The sequence below is a fragment of the Apiospora aurea genome (assembly GCF_038362705.1).
Source record: "Apiospora aurea strain CBS 24483 chromosome Unknown utg000006l_segment0_segment0, whole genome shotgun sequence".
NCBI classification, from domain to species: domain Eukaryota; kingdom Fungi; phylum Ascomycota; class Sordariomycetes; order Amphisphaeriales; family Apiosporaceae; genus Apiospora; species Apiospora aurea.
In genome coordinates this window covers 1,977,279-1,992,386 of record NW_027117393.1, presented here as the reverse complement: position 1 = coordinate 1,992,386, position 15,108 = coordinate 1,977,279, and the positions used below count along the sequence as shown (strand labels likewise).

At 53.8% G+C, this 15,108-nt stretch overlaps 2 protein-coding genes across 2 annotated transcripts; one reads left to right on the top strand and one right to left on the bottom strand.

Annotated features, from left to right (window-relative positions):
- Positions 1-4,886: 4,886 nt before the first annotated feature.
- Positions 4,887-5,353, top strand: PG986_009205 (uncharacterized protein; the record flags this gene model as incomplete). The annotated part of the gene is made up of 2 exons (XM_066845427.1): positions 4,887-5,037; positions 5,103-5,353. 2 exons carry the CDS (start codon positions 4,887-4,889, stop codon positions 5,351-5,353), a joined length of 402 nt encoding a protein of 133 aa, XP_066697825.1.
- Positions 5,354-13,159: 7,806 nt separating this feature from the next.
- On the bottom strand, positions 13,160-14,411 carry PG986_009204 (class 2 aldolase adducin domain-containing protein; the record flags this gene model as incomplete). The annotated part of the gene is made up of 3 exons (XM_066845426.1): positions 13,160-13,861; positions 14,009-14,127; positions 14,270-14,411. 3 exons carry the CDS (start codon positions 14,409-14,411, stop codon positions 13,160-13,162), a joined length of 963 nt encoding a protein of 320 aa, XP_066697824.1.
- Positions 14,412-15,108: the final 697 nt, after the last annotated feature.

The following is a 15,108-nucleotide window of genomic DNA, read 5'->3' as shown; positions in this document are numbered from 1 at the left end:
AGTAAGTGATACCATAACACATACCGGCGCGATCAACGTAGGTCGTTGCCGCCATAACCGCAAGCATTGGAAGTCGCAAACAAAGGTACGGTGATGGCATCGCGTGCGAGTCTCCGCCAGTGCCGTCATCTTGCGCTTGCGACGACGAAAAACGCCCGCCTAAGACGTAAGGATATATCCACCAAAGCTGTCTGGGCCGTCGCGTTATTCGGCAGTGTTGTTATTGTTTCAGTGGGGAGTGCCTATCATTCTCGGGTACGATGGAGAATGGAGTATGGAGAAGGAGAAGGAGCTGCAGGAAGACATCATGTAAGGCATGTCCCACAACTAGCCATAGAGCATGGCACACACGATACCACCACCACTACTACTATATTCGCTCATCCAGACCAACACGAACGTCTCGTTTCAAATTTGGAGCGTCGTTGATCCTCAGCTGCTCCCCAGATCTAGCCAAGCCGGAGCCCCTCATTGGCCAAGGCCTTATCTTCTTGGGGGGGTGTCTTGATAGTCCCGAGTTTGCGAGCGAGCATCATCGCTCGCAAACGTACTCCGTAGGCAGGCAGTAGGCGCACTCGCTTTTCCTCTTGCTGCCCAGCTGCCAGCCTCTCCCCCTCTGTCTCACGTAGTGAGTGGTATTCAGTACCCGCGACAACCTCCGTGTCGTCTGCTCCCTTGACATCACCCGTACCACACACTCACTTACACCCACTCGTCTTGATTGGACATAACGGATCGGCTCTTTCGACGAAGCCCTATTGGCACTACCAGAAATCAAAACAAATAGTCACCACCACCACCCCCTCTGGACGCTGGTTTGCCTAGTGGCCGAGATGGATATTATCCCACGATGAGGTTGTTTGTGTGGGTTTACGTGTGGGAGAAGGGTAGGTAGGTATGGAGGGAGGAAGGTAAGAAGGCGTCATTGGAAACCCGAACGATCCAGGGTCCTGCATAGCTATCCGTCGTCCTGCCTCCTGAAATCACGCCTCGTAGGTAACGCGGGCGCGTCTGCGCCCCTCTCGCAACCCACCACATTGTGCTTTAGCCTCCGTAGTATGCACACTCCGCAATGCGTCGCTCCTTCCTATCCGATGATCATGGGAGTGTGATTGGAACATGTGGTCAGGTGGCGATGGGGAGAGAGCCAACCCCAGCAGCAGTAGTGGCACAGAGGTTCGGGCATATGCGTGCGTGCGTGCGTGCGTGTGTGAGAGAGTATGTGTGAGTGTGTGTGGCTCACCATCCATACAGCGTCGTCGTCTTTGTACGTGTAGATATGCTTCAGGCAAGAAGCAGACTAGTGAGCCATGCTTCATGCAGGCTGGTCGTGGGTGTGAAGAGATAGGCCTGGTACGCAGGTGAGGTTTAGCGGGTGATGGGTGGTTTGAAGATTGCATCTCACGGCGCCGAAAGAGGAGAGCATCTCGGCGTGTATGCCGGAGGAATCGAATCGGGCATGGTGGTGTCCAGGGCCACAGACTATACAGTAGCCATCGAACGTGCTAGCGCTGCCGATGCAAAAGGTGGGGAAAACGAACGTGAGAGTCCGGGGTGACAGGCACCAGTTGCTCTCGTTTCTGGCTGGCCACTCTTCCTCCCGTCCACACACACACATGCCAAGGACACGCACACCCATCCTACATATATGCAACAAGTATCGTCGGGTAGTACAGGGTGTCGTCATCTCCTGCCATTGGACAGAGAGGGAGAGAGGGCCACACATGTCTGCATATGTATAATCCCTCTCGCCCATTCTTTGTTTTGGGCAATCCGGGAGAGACCCTGCCAATCACGACGAGTCTTGCTGGTCTTTCGAGCACCTCCATTGGTGGCTCGATGCCTAGGGACCAGAGGCCCCCAATGTAAGGTACAGCTCAATTGGCACAGCAGGCACACAGTACGCGAGTTCAGAGGCAGGCAGAGGCAGGCAGAGGCAGGCAGAGGCAGGCAGAGGCAGGCAGAGGCAGGCAGAGGCAGGCAGAGGCAGGCAGAGGCAGGCAGAGGCAGGCAGAGAGAGGGCCGGAGGGCTCCATCACATTCGTTCCCTTTGCCCATGGCATGGATGGGGCCTGGGCAGAGCAGGAGCAACACTTGCTACAGCCTCTCAAAATGGCATCATGAAGGAGCATGAAAACGTGACGGTCTGCTGCTCCCACGCGATGTGCTAGCATCTGGGTGGGGAATCTTTGGGGCTGCTAGACAGATAGACGATTCCGGGGAGATCATCTCGAAGTTCACCTCGAAGACACGGACTCATATGTAGGTTAAGTTGCGCACAACCGTCACACCAAGTTCGATCCGGACGGCTCGAGAGATAGCAAGAGGGAGGGAGGGAGGGAAGGAGAGGGCCGATGCCGGTTCTGCGTATTGAGGTCGTACAAAACAAGCTGGAAGAGCGGATGGAATCGTCAAACACGGATTCCGGGGGTTTCTTGCGGATCCAGTACTGATCTTGGTTCGCGGCCGTCGTGATACCTGTGCCAGATTCGTGATATCAGAACAGGCATGCAATAATAATCCACTTGTATGGTGTGATTGTATGTAGTTCATGACTTGCTTTGCGGCGTCGTGTCGTGCCCCTTGGACACCAAGCCCAAAGACAAGCAGCCCCCTTTCATCGACGATGACGATTGGCGGGTAAAATCACCATTGGATATGACAGCCTACAGCAGAAACAAAGATATGCTGGTCGAATGAAATATGGAAAACATGCATCTACCAGCGAACTGCCGCACCAGGCGTTGCACTGCTGCAGACATCCATCCATACTCGCCATCGCCCAGGAGGAAACAACAGACTCAACTCCACCCCAATCACTGCTAATGCTACCTGCCTACATGTACATAGCCAACGACTATTCAGCATACTTAATCCCAAGTCATAATCATAATCAAGCCCCCTCCAGCGATCAATCAATCATCAGGTGGTTCGCAATTGCTAGTTTGATGGCCAGATGCAATAGTTAATATCAGACCATCGTTCAATTTGCCGCTGGGGTAGTGAGGAGAAACCCCACGTTGTGAGCCGTCAGTCCACTTCCCATTTCCGTTCTGATCATACAGTAGTGGGACGAGCGGTTCTCCTGTAACCCTGGGTGGTGGTGGTGGTGGTGAGGAAGTTACATGCAGGAGAGACAATGAAGTGAAGGACGCTGCAACCTGGTATGTAGACAGAGACTTGACTGACTGACTGGCTAACTGACTGGGCAAGAAGTCGTCGGTGGCACCGTCGCTGTGTATCTTTCTTTCTTCAGCGTGATGCGGCCTTTTCTCTCCTCGGTAAGGCAAGCAAAAAAGCAACAAAGACAATATATCGAAAGCAGTCACTCAACTAGTGATTCACCCAGAAACGGCACGGTATTCGCCCAAGGCGCACACGCAAGGCACGTACGTCCGCAGAGTTCACAGTTCACATTCACAGTTCAGAACGAAACTCCTAAAACACAGTACGGTCTGACGAGACAGCAGCTCGCGTAGACTGTGCTGTGTGAATGAGGCCAAGGAATGTACGTACTCTGGAGCCTGCTTCGTCCTTTTCTTGGCTACCGACGTAACCTTCTGCAAGTATCCCTGCCCTGCCTGGGGGCAGTTACAACGTGGACCGCAACGAGGCAGCAAAAGAGAGAGTGAGCGAGGGAGTCAGCCATTGAGCAGCTTGTCTGTCGACACACCCAACGCAGGATTTTCTTCCACTTTTTGGGGGAGATTAGCCATAACAGCACACCATGGGCTTGCTTCAGCAGATCGACACCACACCCCCCCTCCCCCCTTGGGGCCCCTGCTCCCAGCCGGCGCTAGCCCGTGCCACCCCTGGTGACCGACTGAGGACAAGGGAAAACTCTTCTGTCTCGAGGCTCGACTCTGTTTTAGGCGGCGCACGCCGGTGTCCTCCCATTACTGGGCATACCCCTTGCGAACCACTCGCACACCCTCCCAGCGCTACTGCAGGCGCTAACACGCTTTGGATGATAATAGGTACATTAAGTAGGCAAGGGGGGGAGGGGCCATAGGGGGTGTGCCGTGCAAACTGCTCTGCTGCGGGCTGCGTGAGGGCTGATGAGTCTTTTCATGCGACTGCCCATCAGGGTCCGTCTCCAGGCAGGCAGCAGGCAGCTCAGTGAGCACAGTACCTGCGAATGGGTGCCAGGCACCGCCTGTTGCCAAGTACTTCCCCACTGGCTTTGGGCTGGTCTCTGTTAAGCACACCCTACGCCAAGTAGCGCATGGTCTCTCGAATTCACCATTACTGCAGCGCTCCACTCTTTTCGCCGGTTTCCCATGTCACTTGGACTCTGGGTCCTCCTCAGTGCTGAGCACACCATCTTTTGGGAATCTTGCAGAAGGATAACCGAAGACCAGAGCCCACTAGGTACCTGTTCGCGCGCCTTCACATACACAAGGTACATAGGTCGGGTGAGTGACAAGCCTCCCTCCAGTGACTGAACCTCTTCCAATACATATGAGTCTTCTATTCCTCCACTTCCTGAAGCATCTATTTCTATTTATTTTGATACAGCTCTACTCTTCACCACCCTCGTTGCTTCTCTTCAACTTGACTCTACCATACTTCTAAACAACACACACTCCCAAGAGGCAACAGTACAAAAAGACTGCTTCTCAACCAACTTCTCCCACTACCATCCCGTCGACTCTGCTCCTCTGCCTTGCTCGATACCTACGATCTATCTTGAGAACCGAAGATCTCGAAAAGATTCTTGGTTCACCAGCAAACAACCATATCTGATATTTGGGGAGTCTAGGCCGACCTATTAGCCAACGTTGCGTTGTCAAGTCTCGTAGTTGGGGATCGATTCCAGCCATACTACTACTACTACTACCACCACCATCTACGAGCACCTTCCTCGAACCCCTCCTTCAGTCACCATGTCTTTTGATCAGACCTGGGACCACCAATTCTGTCTGTCTTGTGATAGACAAACAGATGGTGCTACCTACTGCTCCGAGTCCTGCAGACTTTCGGACTTCGAGTCATCATCTCCCTCGACCATGATGAGCACCGGTGCTAGCTCCCCGGGTTCGCTGCCTCGTCACATTCGTGGGCAACCTCGAAATCGTCCACCAAATTCTACCTCTCACCAGCATACGACTTCAGCAATGCTCAGCCCTACGGCTCTACTCCTCAACCTCAGTCCTCCCTGGCCCAAAGGTCAGAACTGACATCGGGCCGGGCCCTTACACCCTCCAGCTCGCATAGCAGCTTGTGCTCCTTGCAAAGCAACTCTTCAACCGGCAGCGACTCCAAACGGCTCTCAGAAAAGGCGAAGAAGCAGTTGAGAGACTACGCCAGCTCGTTCGAACACGCCAAGGTGCAACGCCGCCGCTCTTACTAAACAACTACAACTACTACGCCACAATCACCACCACTCAACTTCTTTTGCATCACTTTGCTTTTTAAATTGGATTTAACTCGTCACTCAACACTATACCCCATCTCGGCCTCCCGGATGACTCAACCATCGACACGACTCATTACTACGACTACTATTTTCACTTTCACTTTGTTACATCGGAGTTGAACATTGGGCCATTACCCGTGGGTGGTATGGAACAGCTGTTTGTATAAAAGCATATACCGGAGCTCAGCATCATAAAAAGTTTAGGGAAGGCATTGGAATCGGCCATCTGATGTTCTACACGAGAGGCGCACCCTGGGATACCTGGATTTGGGACTATGGTGTACTATGATACAAATTGGAGTATCATTGTGATTTTAGCGGAACAGCATAAAGAGCAGTCGAGGAGATCTGGTCCAAAGCGACCTAGGCCCCCTTTGACGCCTTTGGGACATTTGAGGGTTCTGGAACGCGGGAAAACGCGAGGAACCCGGCATGAAGACGGCGGGCTACGACGCAGCGTGCTACGTGGGCACACAATCACCTTTGCGGTGAAGTTCGAGAGGTCACTCCGAATATTGGCTGCTCGTTGGCGATTTAGACTAGCTTATTTGATATATCCCTAGCCTACCTTGTCAAGAGGCATTGGTACGCGGGCCAACAAAACAATATGAGAACCTTTTTGATCTCACTCAAGCTTTACTTCACCACACTTGCTACGTTCCATCGTGATGTCTGCTCTCCATTACTTAGTGTTTGCGTACTAACAGTAGACCGCCAGCCCCTCCCGGGAATCGTGTTACGAACGCATGGGAAAGTGATGCCCGGCTCAGAACCCGGCTGATCATGACTAATTCTTTTGCAGGCTCCTCATGCGAGCTCTACGTGTGACAATGGGGAACTCAGGAGCTCTCCCCAGATCAGCACCCAAATGGCCCGACTTCAGTTGGGAGTCTCGCGTTTGTGGAGATATTCTCGCATAGTTATGGGGTTATACTCAATAGTGCGCTGGCAATTGCTGCCCCAAAGGCCCACGGCTCCACGAACTAACAATGGGTATGCGAACTTTAGTTTTTCCCCAGAGTCGGCTCTCAGAGTCGATCTCATTTTCTCCCTCTCTGCCCATCGGGCACTGCCGATGTGGGCAAAAAAAGAAGGCTTGGTAGTTGGGCTGGCCTGGTATAGTATTGTCATAACAACCCAGAGGCATCTACGTAGTGTGTTGTCTTTTTTTTTTTTTTTTTTTTTCACGACGGGATCGCTCAAGGTTCCGGGAACGGCTACGTTCTGCAGGCCAACCAGATCGCCTGAACGGCCCATTTGAATCATTCATGGACTTTTGCCAATGTTTTGCTGTGTATCTAACTTTTTCCCGCTTGTTACATAGTGCCGTGGCCTGAAGCGACTCAACCCTCTTTGACCCTCCAGGGATCTGGCCTGTTGGAGGGCATCTCTTAGGTGAGGTACAGGGTCTACCCGCTGGCTCCGGCGTAGGGCTCTCCCTCTCTCTCCCTCCCTCCCTCTCTCTCTCTCTTTTTGAATTTTTGAGTCTGAGGCGTGGCAATCATGTCGACGGCTATGTAACAGAAAAGCGCTCATGCAGTACAACACAGGGGGGCCTAATATGTCGGAATACGGCGGTTCAGCATTAGGCGAACTCTGCCTCTATTCTAAATTCATCCCTGCATCTGGATCAGCCCAGCCCAGCCGGGGCTAACCCAGGGCGCAAACAGACCTCGTCCGTCTTTTCCCTCGTCCCTCCAAGGCTCTAACGGCTGGGTGGAGTTTAAGGGCCTGGTCGAAAGTCAGAAAGCCAAACAGAGAGGTCATCACCCAACTTGATCAATGGCGTGCTGAAGAGCCAATGGCCGCCAGAGCCTCTTGCTTGGACGTCATCCCATAAGCCTTATGCTTTGCTTTTTCTCTCTTGCTTTGTTTTGGGCGGTTGTCGTGAGTATGGTGGCTGGCTTCCAGAACCAGATAGAGAGACATATGTAGGTACAGGATGTCGTCTTTGTGCCTATGTAAGCGGCATACCCGAGGCATCCTCTTCTTTATATTCCCTTACCTATGTACCACCCCTGAGCAGCATGCCATCCTGCATATGTGCCTACGTAAAGTGTGCTCAGATGCTGTACCACCTCTTGAAAATGCGTACCAATGGGTTCCCGGGTGAAAGCTGCGTGCGTTGTTGACGTGGACTGATCCGATCGGAGCAAGCATCGCTGCATCGTTTGTCCCTGAAGCCGAAGGGACTTGACTTTGCCTGGCTCAAAACCTTGTGGCAGAATATCCCGCAATCCAGGTTGGAAGAGAAGGCTCGGGAAGGGCATCGTAGAAAGCAGTCAACTGAACTTCTTCAGCCCAAATCCAAATCCAAAGTCCCGATCGAGCGCCGTCAGCAAGCGAAAACCACACACACAGACACGGCTACTGTAGGCTGGCCAAGTCGTAAGGTTATGCACCTGTTAGCTAATGGAAATAATGTGCCAAAAAGTCAAAGATCCAACAACAGCAACACGATCAACGATCGTCCATCAGACTCCCAAGGCACCCCCCATGCCCCCCTCTCCTGCTAAAACCAAGCTGGGTTAGCATGGCCCAGCGCTATTACCACGACCACGCGCGCGACATGAACCTTCTCGTCTCAAGACAAAACTCCGGACCCCGAATTCGTTTTTGATGTTTATTTTTATTGTCGTCATTTCACCTTGCAGCTCAATTGGTAATCTCTTGCCCTGCAAAGTCTGAAGAGATTTTTCTCGTCTGTTCTCGCCATCTTGCCATGCCACCCAATCGCTAAGTCTGGGCGTGGTGTTATTCCCTCTACCCCCGGCGGGGTCGGCGGTTCGGGAATGCTCTGGACATTGAAAATTTACAGAACCTGGTCAGAGAAACGACTCTCATCTCATCTGAGCGCGCATACAGCCTGCCTACAGCCAAGTCTTGAACTGCGCGGCACAGTACAGTCAACTCGGGCGTGTTTTCCCCCTCCCTTCTGTCTTGGGGGACGCGCACTGCATTTCCCTTGTACAGCGGCTGGTCTTTTCCCTTGACCGAGCAAAGGCAACCCTCCCGTATTTCCAGCGATTGGTAGAAAATTTTCACCTCGTCTTCGGACCTCCTCATTTGCCGCCATCATTGACTCGAAATTGGTAGGGAGGGGGTGGCGTGTTCCCAGTAGGCAAGGTCTCGCTTAAGCATTGATACTTGCTGCCTTTGTTGCCGCCTAGAAGCGCTTACATGGATTGCACATAACGAACGACCTGGTCCGGCAGGCTGTAGGAACCATACCTTAGGGGAAGAAAGGGCATGCCTACATGCTGGCCTACAGCGACCTGCTTCCAATGCTGTGTGCAATTAATTACTGGCAAAGGCATTGACAGGCGCCGATCAATGTTCTCTGCCCAGAAACTCGCCCACAACATTGAAGGAGGAGAGAAGGACTGCCGCGGTCTCGTCCCGTCACTGCTATGCGCCGATCCCTCGCGCCGAATACGACACCTATTGCGCAATATGTTTCTGCTGCATGTCAACGGAGAAGAGAGAGGATGACGACGGCGCTTTCCAGGAATTATGTGCGGCGGACGTCGTCGGCGCTACGGACTTGTTTCGCCCATCTGCCAGCCCTAGCCATTGGGACATCAAGGTCAGCACTACAACGTCAGAAGCTTCGCTGGCCTCAAACGATGGAGCGAAGGTTGTTTTATGCCCTGCCTCCCTCCCTCACCTTCGCCGGCCCACCGTAGAACGATTGTCTGCAGGCACACAAATACACGGCATGTAGTCGTTCGTGAACCGACCCCACCCGGGTGAGGAGGACTCGAGTCTCAAGAGGGATTCCCGATTCAATCCCAGTGGACCATCAATTGGAAACGACGGGGAGTGCCGGGAGAGAGGTAAGCATGGAGTCTGATGCAACCACGGGCAAACAAGAGGAGCCCTCACGAAGGAGCGATGCAACTCGATTCGTTCCCTCGCGTGCTCGCCGACCTCTAGACCCTAGCCCCCAGAGACCACTAGATTAAGTGCACACGTCGACGACGGTTCGAGGCGACCCATCCTTATGCGGCATGGGTTGATGGGCAAATTGGCCGAAGGCCATCTGCACTTGCATCGCCATCCGCAGTTGATCGCAGGACGGCTCGGGATGGCCACCAAGTTTATTGTTGGTTTCACTTGGGGGTCGAGGCCCAATAGGAAGCTGAAGTAGCGCATTACATAAGGTGCATAAGGCGCGATATTGACCGGGTTCGGCATAGTAGGAGTCGGATAATTTTCTTGCTAGACCCCTGATTGCCGGGGCTTGCCCTGTCGGTTTCGCGATCAGTCCCGCTCCCGCTGTGGGCTTGCTGGGCTTTTGCTGGGCTTTTGCTGGGCTTTTGCTGGACTGGTACAGTTACAGCGCTGTTGGATCTCGATGGAGGATCGTCCAGCAGCAAACACCCTCCCAAGCTACTAACGACATCTACCGGATCCAACCAAACAAAACATCATACGCTTTTCTTTTCTTCTGTTCCCGTCAAGGTGCTAATTTTGCTGTATCCATTTTGTGCGCACGCAACGGGGCCAAGTTTCCCCCGTCGCGACAGTTGCAAGCGAGCGACTTTTTGCAACAGGAGCAAGCAAAAAGCAATAGGTATGCACTGCCCTTGCCTCGCGTGGTGTCTGATATGGCAAGCCCGTGTCCGTGTCCTAGTAGCCGAGAAGGAGGTGACAAGCAATGCAATGCAACCAATTCTTCCGTTGGCGCAGGAATTGGGTTTGACTGCGGTCGGCGCCGGCGCCACGGCTTCTTCCATCGTCACTTTCAGTCAAGCCATCAATTCCAGAGGACCGTTTCCACGCCGGTCTCCGCGGTACATCCGCGCCAATACCTGGGTGCCTTGTGCTGGAGCGCCACGGGTCTCATAGGTGGCACGACACACTCCGTGCAACAAGTCAAGCCTCTTCTACGGCCCCGGGTACTGTGCACTGTGCTAGGTAGCCGTAGCCGTCGCTTGCCGTCAAAAGAGCTTGCAACAAAAAAGAAATACACCCACAAGAGTGGCTTGCGTCCGCCTTCACGACGCTTTCAACGTGTCAGCCACGGAATTCCACACCGGGACGCCCAGCAACCCACTCGGGGCGCGCGCGGCGATGCATTCCTATCAGAGACCATCCAATCTGTCACCACGCTCTTCTAGACTGTCTCAGCGCCATACGAAACATTGGTAATGGCCGACGACGCCTTGGCGCCTGTTTTCCCTCGCTTGTTCCTTTCCATGATCGCATGCCTCACCTTTCCACAATGTTCGAGACCTTTCGTGGACGTCGGTGTGCCAAGTTGGAACTTCGGTGGGGCTCCATTCAAGACAACTCGCTAGCACAGCAGCTTGAGGCTTCCACTGCCTACAAGGACGACGACGATGCTGCATCCTGGCCCCCTCTACATACATGCTCTGTTTCTGCCAGCAACCTGTCGACTCTTAATTGCCATGTCGTGCGACTGCCTAGTTGTCACCATTGTAGGGGACAGGGACAGGCAGGGGCCACCGAGATCTCACGGTACTACTTGATCTAGAACAATACCGATTACGGAGACCCAAGGGGGCCATTGCTGGTCTCAGCCCGGCGCCGACTACCGAGAGGTGAGGCTTCACTGCAGTCGTGCCGTTTCCTCCAGGCACAGGGACAGGGCGCAAGGCACAAGCTGTCCGTAATGCGCAGGAACGAGCTGCCTGGCTGTGCCTACAGTAGCTTCTACCTAGTGTTCACTCTACCGACTTAGTGACTCGGGGTGAAGAGATTTCCACCGCCATGGACTATAGGAACCAAGAACGCATGATAATCCACTGGAGTATAGACTGGAGTCGGTAATCAGGCGGAAGGCTGGCCCGTACCAGAGTTGAGAGGCAGATTGCATCGTTCCCCGAGCAGACTACTGAAATTCCAGAAGCTCTCCAGTTACAACGCATTGATGCCTTGCGTGTCCACCTCGCACCACAGGCTCGACTCTTACAACTCAATAAGCTGAGGCGTCCTCGACCACTTTCCCTTGCGACACGGGCCAGAAAGTATGGTCTTTTCCAACTTTCGTTGGTGCATGGTCGGTCAGGCTAGATGCCAAGAGCTCAGCTCTGGGTATGACTAAAAGTATCCAATCAGGTTCAAGTGAGGTTTGTGAGAGGAAAAATTCTTTCAGTCCGTCATTTTCCTGTCTGTCTGTCCTACAGTGAGAGCATCATCGTATACCCCGATCGCGCTCCCTATAGACGATGGCAGTCATCATCGCCGGTGACCGGCTCCTGAGGACTAGCTTCTGGTATTTAGTAGGTTACGGTGTGTAGGGAGGGTCCCACTGTAGTGACTCAACAGGCCGTTTCAGCAAAAGGTGGGAAAATTTCAGTTCATCTCGAATTTAGGCGAATAGGGAAGCCATCCGTCGCCTGAATAACTCCATTGTTTCTCTCTGCTCTGTCTTTGCTGTCATATCCATCCTACACCACAGGGCTGCATTCCTAGCAACCCAGATCCCGCTCACCGAACTGCTTGTTATCGGCCCCTGCCTCGCTCGCTCCTGGCTCCTGGTTCTCTCCTGGCCGGGGGTTGGGAGGAGCCAACAATCTTGTTGGAAATGCCCGTCCGGATCAGATTCCGAGGTCCACACTGTGTGTATGGTCCAGAAACGCAGGTACGAGAGGATTCGATGCGATGGATCGTTGTTACACACTGGAATTCCTTCTTGTCGGTGTCTTGGACGAGAACAGGCATCGGTGCTGCCATAGAGAAAGAGTTGTTGAAAATTTTTCGCCGTTGTGTTCAGAGCTTGGTCCACGTGGTACTACGTGCTTATGTTTCGGACATATTCCCTTGGATCAAAATAGAATCAACCAGTGGCTTTCAGAATGTGTGAGTGAGTTCTTTTCCTCGTCTCTGCTAGGCCGGGGGCGCCGCCAAGCATTTCTCGGTCAATGAAACAACAGCACTCACAAAGAGATTATACTGTATCGTGTTGTATGTGCTATATCGGGTGGGATCTGGCTGACTGAAAACGACGCCTATGTAATTGAAGAAAGAACTACCACGCTTTTTTCTGATCCTCGTTAATACACGCCATTGGGCGGCTGTTTCACCACGTGCGACTCGTACAGTAGCATGTACAGTCTAGATGCGCGGCTTCGGGACTCTTTGACTACAGTACATACTTAGGGGGCCACATACTCGTGGTGCTATAGGAACTCCCCCGGAGATGGAGCACTATGGAGCCTCACGATGCAATTGCACACGCCCCCGGCGTTCTCGTAGACTCGTAGGGAGACGAGCTGGCATGTTGGATAGACCGACACCCGTTTCGTGAAGGGAGCCGTAGGGCGGCCCGTTCCCGAATTGGCCCTATTTTCAAGGGAGGGAGGGACAGAATGGAGGGCGACGCGTAGTAGTAGATGGCAGTAATTCGTGGAAAGGGTCCACGAGAAGAATAGCGGTCGAATGTTCTTCTCCAGCCCGGAGGGGGCTTGACCGCCGGGCTTTACGGTAACTTACGGGATACGTCGGGAAACGGGCAAACCGGTGGGAAAGGGGGGGGGACAGTTTTTGCGCTATGGGAAAGCTGTGGTATTGGTTTGTCCAATGTCCATCCGCCTATGCAACTTTGCACACAGTACGCCGCAAACATGGCCAAACAGTCCGTCGGTCCCCATACGTGTACCGGCAGGCAAACGTACAACGACATTTGCATCAAACTGAGGCCCGGCTGGTGGAGCTGAACATTCCGGTTTCGCCGCCCATGCAAGCAGGCAAGCAAGCCTCTCCTCTCCTCACCTATGACGACGTGAAGAATTGCAAAGCGTCGAACCCTTTGGCAAGGACCTCTTCCCCGCCCGCCATGGCGAACTCGTATTCGAGGTCCGGCTGGGCCTCCCGGTAGAGCGCGTTCTCCTCGCTGGCCATCTTGAAGTTGTACGCGGCCTCCTCGTCGGTGATGATGTTCTTCTTGAGGTGGCCGTTGGCGGCGGCGGCCTCGACCTGCAGCTGGTGGCGGCAGCCGCGGTCGAGCAGGCCGAACATGAAGCCCGCCTCGTCGACGGTGGCGCCGACGGTGAGCAGGCCGTGGTTCATGAGGATGGCGCCCTTGTTGCGCTCGCCGAGGGCGTCGGCGATGCGCTCGCCCTCGTCGGACACAAAGACGATGCCGCCGTAGCTCGCGTAGACGGCGTGCGCGTTGTGGAAGTTGCAGATGTCCTGGCTCAGCATGTCCAGGGGCCGCGCGAAGACCGACCAGGCCCGGCCCGCGTCCGTGTGCGCGTGGCAGATGGCGTGGATGTCCCCCGGGCGCCGCTTGTGTATCGCCGAGTGGATCAGGTAGCCTGCGGCGTTGGCCGTGAGCGATTGGGCCGGCTTGCCGCCGCCTACGATCTTGCCGGTTTCGATCTCCATGCAGATCATGTGGCCTGCTGTCAGTAGGCCGAAGTGGACGCCCAGGGGGTTCATCCACATGTACCCATGGTGCTCCGGGTCTCGCACCTGTCGACCTCCTCGTCAGTATGGCTCTTCCAGGACGTGCACTGCATGCCTCGTGTAGGATGGTATGCGGCTTCTAAATGAGCAGCTTGCTCTACCCTTCCCAAGGCGCACTGGAGAAGGGAGGAATCAAGCCCGGATGCTGCTTACTGAGATGTGCCCGCTCTGGCCCTCAGTGAAGCCGTGGCGCGCGAAGAAGCGGAAGGTCGCCGCCATGTGCACTAGGATGTGCTTGCGGTGTTCCGTGTAGGAGGGGAACGTCGGTATGCCTAGTTTTCGGGCATTAGATCACGTACTGGGCTTTACTTTGATAGATAGCTTGGTAATAGTAATGAAATCATCGCTAGCATCACTTATGGGCAGTCTCATGATTTGAAGACAGAGAGAACATAGGTGAAGGAATGAACGTACCTGGCATCACGGCGCCATGGGAAATAGCCTCAAGCGGCGTCTGCTCCTTCCCGACGGCGGCCGTCCCATTGTCTTTTACATTGTCTGTCTTCTTGGTCTGGAGTACGGTTGGAGCGAGCTCCGAGATCGCCGACGGAGCCATAGGTAGGGGCTGGAGTACCTGGATCTGAGACTGAACGGTCAACTTGACAAGTCTGAGGAACGCTCTCGTGTGCCAAAATGGAGAAGCTGGACAAGCATTCGGGTTGGTGGAACGAGGACAGAATAGCAACTAATATGTTGATATGTTAGGCTATCCCGATCCTTATCTCGTACTAGATACTGAGGGGCTACTGGAGCAGGCCTGCCGACGCCACCGGCTGGTTATCGGAGCCGGATCCTGCCGCTCTTAGCCGGGCCGGTGTCGGGTGTGATCCGACCCGGCGAACAACCGATGGACAACCACCTCTTACTAAATCTACGATATGACTGTCGTAGGCTTTGAGAGACCAAGTGCTGGGATTGATAATATATTGATTATCCAATTTGGCCACCTTCCGTATCATAGAAACACAGTAGACATGTGGCACTCCTAATAACAGCTGCCATGGAGGGGCATCGGTTTCTGCCTGTTTCGACTTGACTTGATGCTTGATGGGAGGAGCGCTTTGCTTCCATTGCCAAGATGTAGCCAACGTGGTCTTGGTCCTAATCACCATACACGTATGCACTTTGAAATGCATGTCCGCCCTCACTTTTTCTTCTCCCCACGTTCCAGTAACATACATCTTCCTGCCATAACGTCGCACAAGAGAGAGAACGCTGGTTGCTTCTCCGTATATAAAGTAATTCTTGGAAAA